The following is a 14,547-nucleotide window of genomic DNA, read 5'->3' on the forward strand; positions in this document are numbered from 1 at the left end:
TCCCCTCTGCACCTTTTCTTCTCCTTATTGGTCATTGAGTCTTGGGGTTTCAGGTTCATGGTGCCACTTAGGTTGGGAAACAGGCTTAGATCCCTGTACCATGGAATTGGTTACAGCTCATTCACTTATTCATCTATTGTGTTTTCACTCAATTACTCATCTATCCATCCATCCACCCACCCACCCATCCATTTATCCTCCGCTTATCAAGCATCCATCATCCATCTGTCCATCCAACATGTCTGATGCCTCTCTATGCTCAGCCCTGTGCTGATGTACTGAGAGTCCGGGTGTGGATTTCACCCGGCCCAACCCCTGGGGGCTCCACAATGCTCATTTCCCTGGCAGATGCGAGAGCTGCGGCATGAGAATGTTGCCACCTGCCTGGGGTTCTTCGTGGCCCCTGGGGTGAGTGCCCTGGTGCTGGAGCACTGTGCCCGGGGCAGCCTGGAGGACCTGCTGCAGAATGAGGCTCTGCGGCTGGACTGGACCTTCCAGGCCTCCCTGCTACTGGATTTGATTCGTGTGAGAACCTCCCCTGGGCCTGGAAGGTGGTGGGAGGAGACAATGGGGAAGGGAGGGAGACAAGATGCTCACACTTCCCAGACCCGGGCTCTCTTCACTTTGTCTGAGATGAGTCTGAATAATGTGGCAAAGGGCGAGGGAGGCAGGAAGGGTTTCTGGGGTCCGTGGGAATTCTGAGAGGACCAGGGTCCCCTTCGCTCCCCACAGGCCTAAAGGACCCCCATTCTGTCCACCCCAGGGCGTGCGGTATCTGCACCATCAGCATTTCCCGCACGGCCGCCTCAAGTCCCGAAACTGCGTGGTGGACGAGCGCTTTGTGCTGAAGGTCACTGACCACGGCTACGCAGGGCTCCTGGACGCTCGGCGGGCTCCCCGCCCGCGGCCCGCCCCGGAAGGTCAGCTCACGGGTGGGCAGTTGGTTCTGAGGCCTCTGTTTAAATCGGGTGCTTGTGAGGCGGGGAGAGGGCGAGCTCTCCAGTGCTCCAGCCTCCGTGTCGGTGACCTGGCGCTGTCCTCCCTGAGCCTGGGGCCCCTCGCTGGGAATGGGGAGGAACCCAGCTCCTCCCGCGGCTGAAGGGGGAAGGCGGTGACACCCCATGTGGGAAAGGCTGCCCAGCTCAGCCCAGCTTGGGTGGTTCGAGGGGACATGGTGGGGCCCCGCCCTGTGATTGCAGACCTGCTGTGGACGGCTCCGGAGCTGCTGCGGGGGCCCCGGGGGCCCGGGCGGGGCACCCTCCGAGGAGACGTCTTCAGCCTCGGCATCATCCTGCAGGAGGTTCTGACTCGAGGCCCACCCTACGGCTCCATGGGGCTCTCGGCGGAAGGTACAGCATCCCCCCCCGCCCCCCCCGCCCCCCCCCCCCCGTGGTCAGGGAGCTCCGTGACATCACGAAACTCGGGCCTGAAAATAACCACACAGACACACTTGCCTATTTTGGCCCCAAGCGTTGGGTTTCTTTGGCTTAAGCCAGGCAGCCTTCAGCAACTCTGCCAACATGGCAGCTGACCGGTTCCAGGGCTAAAGACACTGGTTTCTGGGTGAAAGCCCCACCCCTTCCAGTCTCTCCCAGGGCCCTTGCCGAGTGTGCAATGCTCAGGCGGAGCACCCCACTGCTCAGCACAGACTCTGTGTCATTACTGACCTCGGTTCTTCCCCAGCTGTAGCCTTTCCTTACTGTGTGGCCTTTCACACATCACTCACCCTCTCTGAGCTCAACTTTCTCCCCTTTAAAACGGGAATCAAACTTAAGATGTGGCAGACACAGCCGGCCCATGTCTGATGTGGCCAGGCTGCTCGGCCTTGGGGGCTTGGTTCTCTGCTGGGGGGCGGGGCTCCTTCTAGACCAGTGATGGCGAACCTATGACACGCGTGTCAGAGGTGACACGCGAACTCATTTTTTTGGTTGATTTTTCTTTGTTAAATGGCATTTAAATATATAAAATAAATATCAAAAATATAAGTCTTTGTTTTACTATAAGTCTTTGTTTTGCTAAATTTTTTGATATTTGGTTGCAAATATCAAAAAATGTCTATATGTGACACGGCACCAGAGTTAAGTTAGGGTTTTCCAAAATGCTGGCACGCCGAGCTCAAAAGGTTCGCCATCACTGTTCTAGAGCATCTCTGTGCCCACACTTTGGGGCGTACAGGAGAATCATCACACCTGCCCCACTGTCTCCTGGTCTTAGACATTTTCTGTCCTCTGACCCCAGGGCCAGGGCCCAACTTCAGAAATGTTTCCTCTCCTCCCGTGTTCTCTGTCAGGGCCGCCTGGACTCCAGGCTGCTCTTGCAGTTGTCCCCCAGCTGCCTCCACCCAGTCCCAGGGCCTGTCCCCACAGGGACCCTGGCATCTCAGCCCGAAGTGCAGGGCAGTGGAGCCGAGCCCACCATCCCGTGTCCTCCCCCACCCCCTCCAGTGGATAATCCGTGACTCACAAGGAGGCCGGCCGCTTCCTTTCTCCACCAAGGCGCTGCTCAGTGAATAATGAGCATTCCAGGCCCCAGATTTATGAGGTGGAGGAATGGGAAGGAGGGGGTTCATCAGGCCCTTTGTTCAACATTCCTCAGCTGTCCCCCCACCCCCCGCCCCATCTGCACTGATAGAGGGAAGACCAGCCAGATGGGACCCCCAAGCCGTGCTGCCAGTGCAGGACCCTTCAGGCCGGGGCCGCATCTGCCTTAGGCACAGGGACCAGGCTTGGAACCCCATGGTCACCCTTGGGTTGGGCTGTGAGACCGGGATCTGCTACTTCCTGGGGTGCTTTTCCTGATCATAGGGAGTAAAATGTTAAGCACACAGGCCTACAGTGTTAGGGGTCACCCACCTCAGCCCAGCTCCACGCCAAGCCACCTCATGACTTGGAGAAAATCCCTTTCAGACTCTGAGCCTCAGTTTCTTCCTCTGTAAAATGGGAGCATCATGCCTGCCTCCCAGAGTAGCTGTGGGGATTCAGTGAAATACTTTAGACAAAGTGCCTGGCTCCCAGTAAAAATCTGCCTGGGTAGTTTCAGGGTTGTGCTAATGAGGCTCTCAGGGTCTCTCCTGATTCTCCCACGTGGATGCAGACCCTGTTAGACATAGCATCTTTTTAAGATCCTGTATGTGTAAGGCACTTGGGAGGTGGGTAAGTGCACGCTTTTCAGAGATAGTTAAGTGAGGCTCAGAGAGGAGACTTCTCAGTGGGAAGCAGTGGGTCTGGGATTTGGGCAAAAGTTCCCTGACCCACGCTCAGTGCTTCTGCCCGAAAATCTCTCGGTGTCATCCACGGAGCATCTCCCCACGGAGCTGGATGTGCAGCAGGGCCCGTCAATCGAGGTGATGCAGGGGGTGAGGACCGCGGGCCTGCCCAGTGCGGGAACACGAGACCCCGCCCGGCCGGGGCCAGGGGTTCCCAGCAGGTTCGCCTTGGGACTCCACTCCAATGTCAGAAAAGGCTGGAGCCTCACATGCTACTATTTGACTTTTAATATCCGCTGGCTGAGAGAATACCCAACGACAAGATCTGCTCTGAACTCAGCAACACTTTGAAATGGATTTGTACTTGTTTGTACTTGAGCCATCACAGCACCAGCTGAATACTTTTGAAAACGTGTTGTACATGTGCGCGGGCAATGCATTATTGGTTCCATCTGCTCACACCCCTTTGTGAGCACATCCCGCTTCCAGACCCTTCGCTCAGAGGCCCTCGGGTCTGGGGCCGCAGGCTGGGAACCTCTGGGCGGAAGGAGGAAATCGTCCAGGTCACAAGGGGATCCGGCCCAGTTCTGGAGTCTACTTTTAAGCGACTCTGTGGCTGTGGGCAACTTAGGAACCTCAGTTTCCCTGCCTGTAAAATGGGACAGTGATGCAGGCACTACCCCCAACAAGGAGGCCAACAAAGAGATGGGCAGGGGAGTGAAATCCAGAAAGACGCTCCTCCTCACTGGCTCCCAGGATGCCCTCCTCCCACCAGGAGAGGAGGGTCTCCTCCGAGGAGATTAATCAGCGCTGCCTGGAAACAGCCCTAGCAGGTCTGTGCTGTTGTTACGCCCCTGTTACCGGTGAGGAAACCGAGGCTCAGAGAGGTGATGTAACTTGTAGAGAATGTAAACGGTTAATGTCGACGTTCCCTCCTGCTCCGCTGGAAGCCTGAACGTGTGCCCAGCCCCTCTTGCTCCTGAGGTTCTCTCCACCCATCGTCAGGTGGAGAAACCAAGGCACCGAGTGATGCCAGCAGGCAGAGCCAGAGCTAGAACACCGATCCATCTGACCTCAACTTAGTCTGGCGGCCTTAGCACTTGGAGGGGGACAGGGAGGTCCACGGCAGGGCCGTCTGGGGAAAATGATGATGATGACGGTGGTGGTGACGATGATGAAGATACTGATCAGGCAGTTTTGCTTTGCACTTGTGAGGAGTTGGCCCCAGAGGGTCTCCAGGAGGCAGGGCTGGTGAAAAGAGCCGGGTGGCCATCACTGGCAACAGAGCAGCCACACTGGATTCAGCATCTGGGGGTGGGGAGAGCCTGCTGGGTGCCAGGCACCTAACCTCTACCATTGCGTCCCTCAGCACCCCTCTCAAGAAGGCAGTTTATTAAGCTCATTTCCCAGACGGGGAGACGGAGGCTCAGAGACGTCACTGCCTTGCCCACCATCTCACAGACCAAGAATTTAAAGCCCACCCTGAAGTAGACGCTTTCTCTGAGACCCTGTCCCTAGCCACACCCAGGGCGGACCCAGGAAAACAAGAGTCCTGGGTCCACCGACTACCATGCCTCGGGGCCCAGAGCAGGGGCCAAGGAGCACCTTCAAGGCCCGATTCCCCGCCCCCCCCCCGGCCCCCGCCCCAGGCCTACCCTGCTCTCCCTCTCAGGCCCCCAGCCCCTCCCACAGCCCTCCTGGGGACCTCGGGGCCACCACCACATGGTGTTTGTTGCAGAAATCATCAGAAAGGTGGCATCGCCCCCTCCCCTGTGCCGGCCACTGGTGTCCCCTGACCACGGGCCGCCCGAGTGCATCCAGCTGATGGAGCAGTGCTGGGAGGAGGCTCCGGAGGACAGACCCAGCCTGGACCAGATCTACACCCAGGTCAGTGCTCCCGGGAGGAGCCGAGTGCTCACAAGAAATGGCTGATCAATGCACCCCACTTTGCCCAGTGAGAACCCCACACTATGCCTGGGGCCTAGAAAGGGGGCCACAGGCCAGCACAGTAACCCGGCGGGGCCTGGGGTACAGCCTCTGAGGCCTTCCTGAGCGCCACGCCCCACACCGTGCTCCGCTTACTTCACTTAATCCTCGTTATCACTCTTCATCGTTCTCCAAAGAAGCACTGTCATTATCTGGGCTTTACAGAGAGAGACCGAGGCACAGAGAGGTGAGGGGACGTTCCCAAGGTAACTGAGGGAGTGACAGCTGGCCTGGAGTCCAGGCCCAGGTTCGTCTGTCTGCAGACCTGGCACTGGGAACCCCAACCCTATACTGGGCCTCCTGGCACTGGGGCAGAGAGGCTGTTGGTGGCTGTGGTGGCAGCACTGGCTCCCTGCGGAGTGAGTGGGGGATGTGAGGGGCACTGGGGCCCCCAGGCCTGCCCTGGGGACTGCAGAAGGAGGGGTGAGGCAAGTCTGCACGAGCTTGTGGGGCAGTGGAGTGTGTGGGCCTGCCTGCATCGGCTAATGGCTCCCACGGGGCCAACCCATCAAGCCTGAGGTGAGGCCTTTGTGCCTCCCCTTCCCACCCACCCCCTCTCCAGCCACAGCAGAACACTGTCAAGGAGAGGCTGTGAGGTTGTTGACCGCACGGTTTGTACCCACACATGGATGTCCTCACAGGAGACCTTCTCTCTGCTCAGGGCAGCAGTAGGCATGTTTCTCTTGAGAAACTAGTTTAATGCCCCATTGTCTCGTGGACTCCACGGATCATACAATCTATATTTCCCTCTTTGCCTTGTTGCTAGGAAGCTCCTATCTAAACTTGGGACCAAATTCTAGTGCGCATTTTGCACACAGATCTCAATGCTAAATTAGCTTAAAAAGAATTTTATTCTTCTTTGTTCCCAGTGTCCTTATATATTTATGATTTTATTTTGTGGCATTGATTTATTTTTCTTAGTACTTAAAATTTTTTGGAGCATAGAGAGAAATCGAGAGGTAGAAACAGATTAGTATATAAATAAGCTACATATATTCTTTCTACCTACCTATCTGCCCATGTATTTATCCACTTAACCATTCATACATCATATCCACCCATCCATCTAGTATCCATCCATCCATCTCGTATCCATCCATCCATCCATCCATCCACCCATCCATCCGTCATCCATCTTTGAGAAGAACAAAGAGCGCCTTTTCTGCAGGGTTGTTGTAAGAACCAATGCAGTAGGGCCAGTGTTTGTTAACGGTAATGCCGTGCTGAGCCTGGGCTCCTTTGCAAAGTCCTTTCTGCCCACCTCACACAGAACTAACCCAGTCACCTCCCAGCCGTCTGTTTTCCCTCAGAGGAGCTGCCTCCCCCTGTCTATTCCGTATCTGGTCCCCACCAGCCCGGTTCCTCCAGGCAGGGACTGTGTCTGGCCCATTCCTGTGAACCAGACTGCGAACAAGCTGTGGGCTGAGTGTGTTGCCCTCTGTGGATGAGTTGGGAATTTTATTCCATCTCCAGTTCAAAAGCATCAACCGAGGCAAGAAGACCAGCGTTGCCGACTCCATGCTGCGGAGGTTGGAGAAGTATTCCCAGAACCTGGAGGGCCTGATCCGGGCGCGGACTGAGGAGCTGGAGCTGGAGAGGCAGAAGACGGAGCGGCTGCTCGCTCAGATGCTCCCGCCGTGAGTGGCCCCTTAGGACCCGGTTGTGCTTCTAGCTTCGGTGGCTCTGAGCCTGGGACTGGAACATAGTAGGTGCTCAGTAAACCTGGGTTCCATGAATTCATTCAATCCATTCATTGTTTATTTATCCAACAGATGTTCTCAGAGCCCTTACATGTGCTAGGCACTGTGCTGGGCACGCGGGTTTGGAATTTCTGCCACCTCTCTCGCTCTCTTGGGAGCCAAGGAGAGGGTACAATGTCCCCTGTCTCACTTCAGAAAAAGTGATGTCCAGAGAGGGACAGGCATTCGCTGGAGGGCAGCCAGAACATCAGCGGACCTGTCCTAGATCTCCTAACCCTCAACGCGGGATTTCCTCCAAAATATCCCCCCCACCCCCCCTTACCTCCAGACTGTGGGAAGGGGATCCTTCTACCCTGTGACTCTGATCCGTCCCATCCCTCCAGGTCTGTGGCCGAAGCTCTGAAAACGGGGGCGACTGTGGAGCCGGAGTACTTTGACCACGTTACCATATACTTCAGTGACATTGTGGGTTTCACCACCATCTCAGCCCTGAGTGAGCCCATGGAGGTGGTGGGCCTGCTCAATGACCTCTACACGCTGTTCGATGACGTTCTGGGCAGCCATGATGTGTACAAGGTGAGAGAGTACCAGGGGGCTGGCATTCCATCTCTCCTTCCTTTGCCACTATGTTGATGTCACACATTTACTTCCAGTCATTTCTTCATGTGTTTTTATCAGGTTGCTAAAGCTGCGTAACAAATAACCCCCAAATCCAGGCATGTGAAATGATAAGTATTTATTGTTGCGCACAGGCCTATAGGTGAGCTGGAAAGTTCTCTGGACTCAGCTAGACGCAGTCATACATCTGTGTCAGCTATGGACGTGACAGGAAGCTCTGTTGATCTTGGTTGGGCTCTCTCACATCTCTGGAGCCTTGGCTGGGACAGCTCAGTCCTGGTCCACATGGTCTCTCAGCCTGCAGCAAGCTAGCTGGGCAAGGGCAGACGAGGAGTCAGTTCCCGTGCCTGCCCTCAGGGAGCACTTGGTGCTGCAGGTAAACGATGAAGGCAACCCACAGCGAAAGTGATGATCAGGGAGGCAGTGAAGGCTGAGAAGGCTTCCAGACAGCCAGGGAGAGACATGCAGAACAAAGAGCAAGACAGGCTTCCTGGAGGAAGTGCTGCCTTCCTACCTTTGCTCACTCTGGGTGTGGTGGCTCCCCGTCAGCAAGGGGGGAATGTGTACTACAGCTTGAGGCTTGAGAGAATGGGCCTGGTGAGCGTGAAGGATGCTGACTGGGTTGTGATGGCTGGACATGAAGGGGGTCTGTGGTGGGAGTAAGTGGATGGGTGGGGGCCCTGGGGAGGGCAGCGGGGGCCTTAGCAGGCCTGTCAAGACCCTTCATGATCTGTGCACCCCTTGATCCTGGCTTCAAATCCCAGCCTGGCCCCCAGCTTCATGTGGCTTTGGGCAAATGGCGTCCCCTCTCTGGGCCCCTGCTCTTTATCTGTAAAACAGAAATAATGACTCCAGTCCCAGAAAGGGGGGTGAGAAGGGATTCACAGATAATGGTTGGATCCTACCGCCCTGTAGAAGGGCTCTGTAAACTGGGGAGAGCTTCCTGCCCCTCTGGACCTGCTGTGGGGACTTTCCCGCCCAAATTCTGCCCTTTATTCTGTTGCTGGGGGTCATGGGTCAGCTTCAGACACGGAGGAGGTGGGGAGGGAGGTTCCAGGAAAGGGCCATACTCAAGCTCCACTGGCCTTAGCCTTCATTTGTGACTCCCCAACCCCCTTCCAGCCATAGCCCTTCAAGGACACAGCGACAGGACAGGAAGGCCTTGGGGCTGAAGCCAGAGTGGAAAGGCTGCTTGGACAGGAAGCTTCAGGGGAGAGAACTAAGTGCTTGGGGTGCCAGGCAGTCTGCTGACACATTATGTACAGTATCCCAGAGAACAATGACCAGCACTTACTGAGTGCTCACTGTATACGGGACACTATTCTAAGTCCTTTAAATGTATTAATCCATTTAACCATCATCATAATCTGTGAGGTAGGTACTGGTACCCCTATTTTATAAATGAGGAAAATGAGATGATTAAACGGTTTGTCTAGTTACATATTCCCAGTGGCACATGATGCTGAAATTTGCACCTGGGTATTCTAGCCCCCAAACCCCCTTTTAGTGGGGCTCCCATCCCCGTGATATGGATGTCCTCAGGCTAAAGCCATAGGTTCTCGGTGGCCCACAGGGTCCTGCGGGAGCTGATCTGCCCACCTCCCCGGCTGCATCTCTGGTCACTCCACCTCCACAGCCCGCTATATTCCTCACGCATGCTTTTGCTGTCTCTAGCCACTAGGCCAGTGGTCGGCAAACTCATTAGTCAACAGAGCCAAATATCAACAGTACAACGATTGAAATTTCTTTTGAGAGCCAAATTTTTTAAATTTAAGCTATATAGGTAGGTACATTGTTATTAACTTAATTAGGGTACTCCTAAGGCTTAGGAAGAGCCACACTCAAGGGGCCAAAGAGCTGCATGTGGCTCGAGAGCTGCAGTTTGCCAACCATGGCACTAGGCCTTTGCACATGCTGTTCCCTCGCCCCGGAACGCTGCTCTCCCTCCTCTTTGCCTGGCTCCCTCTGGTCATCCTGGTCTCGGGTTAGCTTCCTTGTCATTCAGACATGGTTAGGAGCTCCTGTGTGACGCTCTCATAACTACCCTTGTACAACAGCCACACTTCATGGTTCCAACCTGAACCCCTCTGTCCCCAGTGCCTGGAAATGCCCAGCACATGCCAGGCCCTCAGGAAATATGTGTTAGCTGGATGAGTTGCTCATGGAGGCCTGGAGGAGAAGTGACTTGCCCGAGGTCACACAGCTGGTAGGTGGCAGAGCCAGGACAGGAATCTGCAATGTCCACCACCACAACCACCACCACCACCTGGCTCTGTCCACTGCACCTCACTGCCCAACCTGGATGCAGAGACCTGAGCCACAGACATTCTGAGGATGCAGCTTCCCTCCTGTTCCCTGTTCAGGACCCCACGCTCTGGCCCCGGTGGTGATTCTGAGGTGTCATCTCCTGTGTTGGCTGAATTCCCCTCTTGCCTCCAGAGCCGCCCTGGCCCACGGCCCCAGGGAAAGATTCCTCATCTCATCTGTCTGGCCTTGCTGAGCCTTGCAGCTTTGATCTGCCCTGAGTCACCCCTGGCCTGTCTCTTCCTCCCCTGCTAATCTCTTCTCACACATGTGTCCCTCCCAGCTCTGAATCATGCCTTCTGATCTACTCTGAACTCTGGCCAAGAGGTCTGCATCTTTCTGGCAGAGTGAAATGACATAAAACAAGGCCCGCACACCCCTCCAGATGTGGGGGACCAGGAGGCCCATTCCTCACGATGTTCGAGCCCGTCTCTCATCACTCACGCCATCTGCCTTGGTTTCCCCTCGCCGCCCAGCAGGATCTGGTTACGGCTCTTTAATCCGGTCTGAGTTGGGAGGCAGCCAGGCGATCGTTTCCTGGTTCCGTGGGGGTCTGTGATTCCCTCCCCACACGCGCTGAGTGAGCGCTTTTATGGACAGAACTCCAGAGCAGAGCCCACGTGGGCTGCCCCAGGGGGTGAGTTTGGCCCCAGCCATACTGCCTGCCGAGTGACCCTGGACAAATCACTTCACCCCTCTGAGCCTCAAGCTCCCATTTATAATCAGACATGAAAGTGTCTGCGGCTTACAGTTGTTCTGCGGACTAAGTTATGTCATTCATTCGCCAGCACAATGAAGCCTGTAGCGCGGGAGGTGCAGCCCTGAGGCCTCTCCCTGAAAGCACAGCCTGGGAACAGGGGCACCGGCACTGGTTAAGCATCTACAGAGGGCGGGCCCTGCCTAGGGATTGTCACAGGGCCTCTCGTTTGGTCCTTGCAGTGCTCCTCAGAGGGACGGGTCATTCTCCCTCCTGTACAGATGAGAACACAGGCTCAGAGAGGCACTCAGCAAGCCAGGGGTGGAGTTAGAATTTGCATCTGTTTGTTCGTATGGAAACCATTGCTCTCATCTCCCCCCCAGCTGTGTTCTGCCATCTTTAAAAGGACCACAGCTATGTGCTCATGGCCCTCCCTTGCAGCCAGGACCTAAGCTCCAACTAAGTCTTTGCGGGATCGTCTTTATGCGTCTGAGTTCCTAGAGAGCGAGCCTGTGCCTGGTCATCTTTCTGCCGCTGGGGCTGTAGGGTGATTGCCGATTTCACCACACTCTCTCTTCCGGTCAGCCGCAGGCAGGTGGAGGGCTAGAGGTCAGCTTTAGCAGTTTGGAGAATGTGGTCTGGATGTGTGGCCAACATGGAGCTTTCTACTGTTCCTCTTCCCCAGTCAGGGCCTTGGGTCACCCATCTGAGGCCATGCTGGTCCCCAGAGCAGGTGCACTGTCCCTGAGTCGCAGCTGCAGACCTGGAGGGCTGGTGGGAGGGCCCGTCGAGCAGCAGGCCTCCCGGGCTGCCTATGGGAGGCAAGACTCGGCCCAGACACGTGAGCTAACCAGGTGCAGGGCAGGACCAAAGGGAAATGCCACACAGCAGGCAGAGCCTCACTCCTCTAAAGAATAGGTAGACTTTAAACTCCCTTCCAATTCTGAGATTCTGTGACTCTATCTTCTCCAAACTCATTAGCCAAGGAAATGATGATGATGATGATGCTGGAGACTGAAGTCTCCATTTATTGAGCATCCTTGATGAGCTTGACTCTTTAAATACTTTCTCTTTATTGTGCATTCCACGCGAGAGGAAACAGGCTCACGGAGGCGAAGGGGTCTGCCCAAGGTGAACAGCAGAACCAGGGTTTGAACCCACATCTATCTGATTCCAAAATCGACATCCTTTGCAGTACAAGTTGGAAGGCCAATGGGGTTTGGAAAACAGGATAATATTCAATGTACACATGCTGTTCTCCAGACCAAGCCCTGATCTGCCGCTGTGGCATCGTGCAGAGGGGCACCCAGTCTGCCACCAAGGAGCTCTTGGCCTGGAGTCAGAGGAGATGGGACAGGCCTGGTGTCCTGCCATTCAGACAAAGGCGATCTGAAACGTGCAGACCCAAGCGGTGCTGGCGTGTCTGGAGGGAGAGGCAGGCAGAGATGGCCCTGAGGGCCACAGACCAGAGGGGTCGTCATGGGCTCCCGAGAGGCGGCCTGGTGTGGGATGAGGGCAGACCGGGGAGAGCGGGTTCTCGGCTGCAGAGTGAAGGCTGTGACTTCTAGGTAGAGACCATTGGGGACGCCTACATGGTAGCATCGGGGCTACCCCGGCGCAACGGGAGCCGGCACGCAGCTGAGATTGCCAACATGGCCCTGGACATCCTCAGCTCCATGGGCGACTTCCGGATGAGGCATGCGCCCGACGTGCCCATTTGCATCAGGGCTGGCCTGCACTCAGGTATGCGCTGGGGGCTGTGGGGGTGATGGGCCAGACAGTCTCCCAGCCCTGCCTGGGTACGGGCTTAGGTAACCCCAATGACGTGCTTCTGGAATTCAGAGATTCTAAAACTCTATAATAGAGAAAATTTACATTTCTTTTTCCCCTTCTATTATTTTAAGGCTCTAGAATGTTATACATCACAGAATCCATGTTTAGATTCACACTTTTTTTTTTTTTTGGTCTCAGCATCTGTCAGGAGCATCTAAGTCCCATGCTGAGGAGCTGATAGTCTGATGGAAGAGGCAGGACAGAGACCTTCTGTGGTCATGCAGACAACTAAATGTTTGCTGGGATGGGTCTGGGAGAGACCTCAGAGCCTCTGACATCTCCTTCTCATGCCCCCATTCCTTCTTCCTTGGCACCTGCTGTTCCCTGCTGACTCGTTCTCTCATCCCTCATCCATCAAGACAGCTCATGCACCACCTCCTCTAGGAAGTCCTCCGGCCTGGGTCAGAGTTCCCCCTCTGGGTTGGCACAGCCCTGGTGCTTCCTTTTCACAGCATTGATCACAGTTCCTACATCGCCCCACACTGAGCTGGGAGCTCCCCGAGAGCAGAATCTGGCTTCGATTGGTCTGTGTCCCCCTACCCCATCCCAGAGCTTGACACAGATGTCATCTCCTCTCCAGATAGCCTCATCCTTACCCGCCCTCCCCCAGCTGGAGCCCAGAATGTGGGGTGGGGACCACAGTCGAGGCAGGGAAGGGAAAGGCTGTCGTAGGGACTTCTCGGTGCCCCAGGACCTGCCGGAGCTCACTGAGTGCCTTTGGGTTCCAGGGCCCTGTGTGGCGGGGGTCGTGGGTCTCACCATGCCGCGGTACTGCCTCTTCGGGGACACCGTTAACACTGCCTCTCGGATGGAGTCCACGGGGCTGCGTGAGTGTCCCCTATTTCTATCCTGCCAGGCAAGGGCTCTGTCTCCATGACCACTGCAGCCGGGCTGTTTGAAACATGCTTCGTAACCAAATCACCAGGTGGTGGCAGCGTACCCTCGTTGTTTGTAAAGCAGCTGTAAGATGACGTATGTCACTGGTTCTTTTTAATTTTCCACGAGGTTTTTGTGACGACGCATGAGAAAATTAGCAGATAAAGCAACGACTCAAGAGGTAGGAAACCTAGGCCCTCGCCCTGACTGCAACTGGTTTGCTTAGGGTCCTTGAGCAAAATGCTCTTCCTCTGGGTCTGGGTTTCCCCACTTTTACAGTGAGGAGACCCCCTCTAATTGTTAAAATGCCACTTTAGGTTCCTCCTGGCAGCAGGGGCCACTCTGCGTTCGGTTAGAGCAGCCCTGGCCTCTGCTTCCGGCCATACAGCCTGTGTGCTCCACACGGCCACTCAGAGCCCATCCCGCACAACCAGACGTGGCGGCCCTACTGCAGAATCCTGGTTTTAAAAGAGAAAAACTGCTCATATGCTCTGCCTCAGCTTCATCGGCTTCCCTACATGTGGAAATTATGTTCTTAGAGGTTCTGACTTCATCTTGGGTTCCTCCTAACATTCAATCTATGTAATGTGCTTTGCTTCGAGGCCTCTATTGTAGGGAACAGCCACCCACTAAAGGAACAAAAGAGCCAGGCAAAGGGTATCGCAGGAATCAGAATTGTGGGTATTCCAGGCTAGAACAGCACTCAATGATTTCACCAGACACTAGGTATGCTGCCACCAGGTGCTGACATGGATTCCTACCTTTCTTCTCAGCATACAGAATTCATGTCAGCGGAAGCACTGTCCAGACACTGCTCACCCTGGACGAGGGCTACAAAATTGACATCAGAGGCCAGACCGAGCTGAAAGTAAGAAACTATTTCCATGTATTTGTGAGAATAGTTCCCAAAGGTCCAGTTTCTGTGGGCAGCAGGTGGGAGTCTCATCTGACTGATGTGGCTGAAGGAAATGCCTGCCTGGTGTTGGGATGGGGCTGATCACCTTCACATGTTCTCTCTACTCGCCAAATTCTAAGGAAACATTTCTTCCTTGAGCCACCCCCTCATTTGTCTCCTCATGAGAAGGACTAGAACAAAGAAGTTACTTCCATAGATGATCTACCTGGGTGGCATGCTGGTGCACAACATACATTTACATATTATTACTCACAGCAATAACGAAAGGAGGGGTCACTGTCCCCATTTTGTAGTTGAGGAAATTAAATTAGAGAGCCAAAGGGACTTGTCCAAAGTCTCATAGCTTGGATGCCAGGTCTGGTGGCTGAAAGCCAGTGCTTTCTCCATAGCACTGTTGGGCTCCTACTCATCC

At 55.0% G+C, this 14,547-nt stretch overlaps 1 protein-coding gene across 1 annotated transcript in view; it reads left to right on the forward strand.

Moving 5' to 3' along the window:
- LOC132241662 (guanylate cyclase D-like) overlaps positions 1-14,547 on the forward strand; it is a 35,378-nt gene that overhangs the window by 15,001 nt on the left and 5,830 nt on the right. The window contains exons 9-17 of the mRNA XM_059710607.1: positions 349-525; positions 764-920; positions 1,200-1,349; positions 4,944-5,092; positions 6,665-6,828; positions 7,275-7,467; positions 12,079-12,253; positions 13,072-13,170; positions 13,993-14,087. Coding sequence (XP_059566590.1) covers positions 349-525; positions 764-920; positions 1,200-1,349; positions 4,944-5,092; positions 6,665-6,828; positions 7,275-7,467; positions 12,079-12,253; positions 13,072-13,170; positions 13,993-14,087 — 1,359 coding nt within the window. The remainder of the gene's footprint in view (positions 1-348; positions 526-763; positions 921-1,199; positions 1,350-4,943; positions 5,093-6,664; positions 6,829-7,274; positions 7,468-12,078; positions 12,254-13,071; positions 13,171-13,992; positions 14,088-14,547) is intronic.

This window comes from Myotis daubentonii, chromosome 9 (genome assembly GCF_963259705.1).
Source record: "Myotis daubentonii chromosome 9, mMyoDau2.1, whole genome shotgun sequence".
In the NCBI taxonomy this organism is placed as follows: Eukaryota; Metazoa; Chordata; class Mammalia; order Chiroptera; family Vespertilionidae; genus Myotis; species Myotis daubentonii.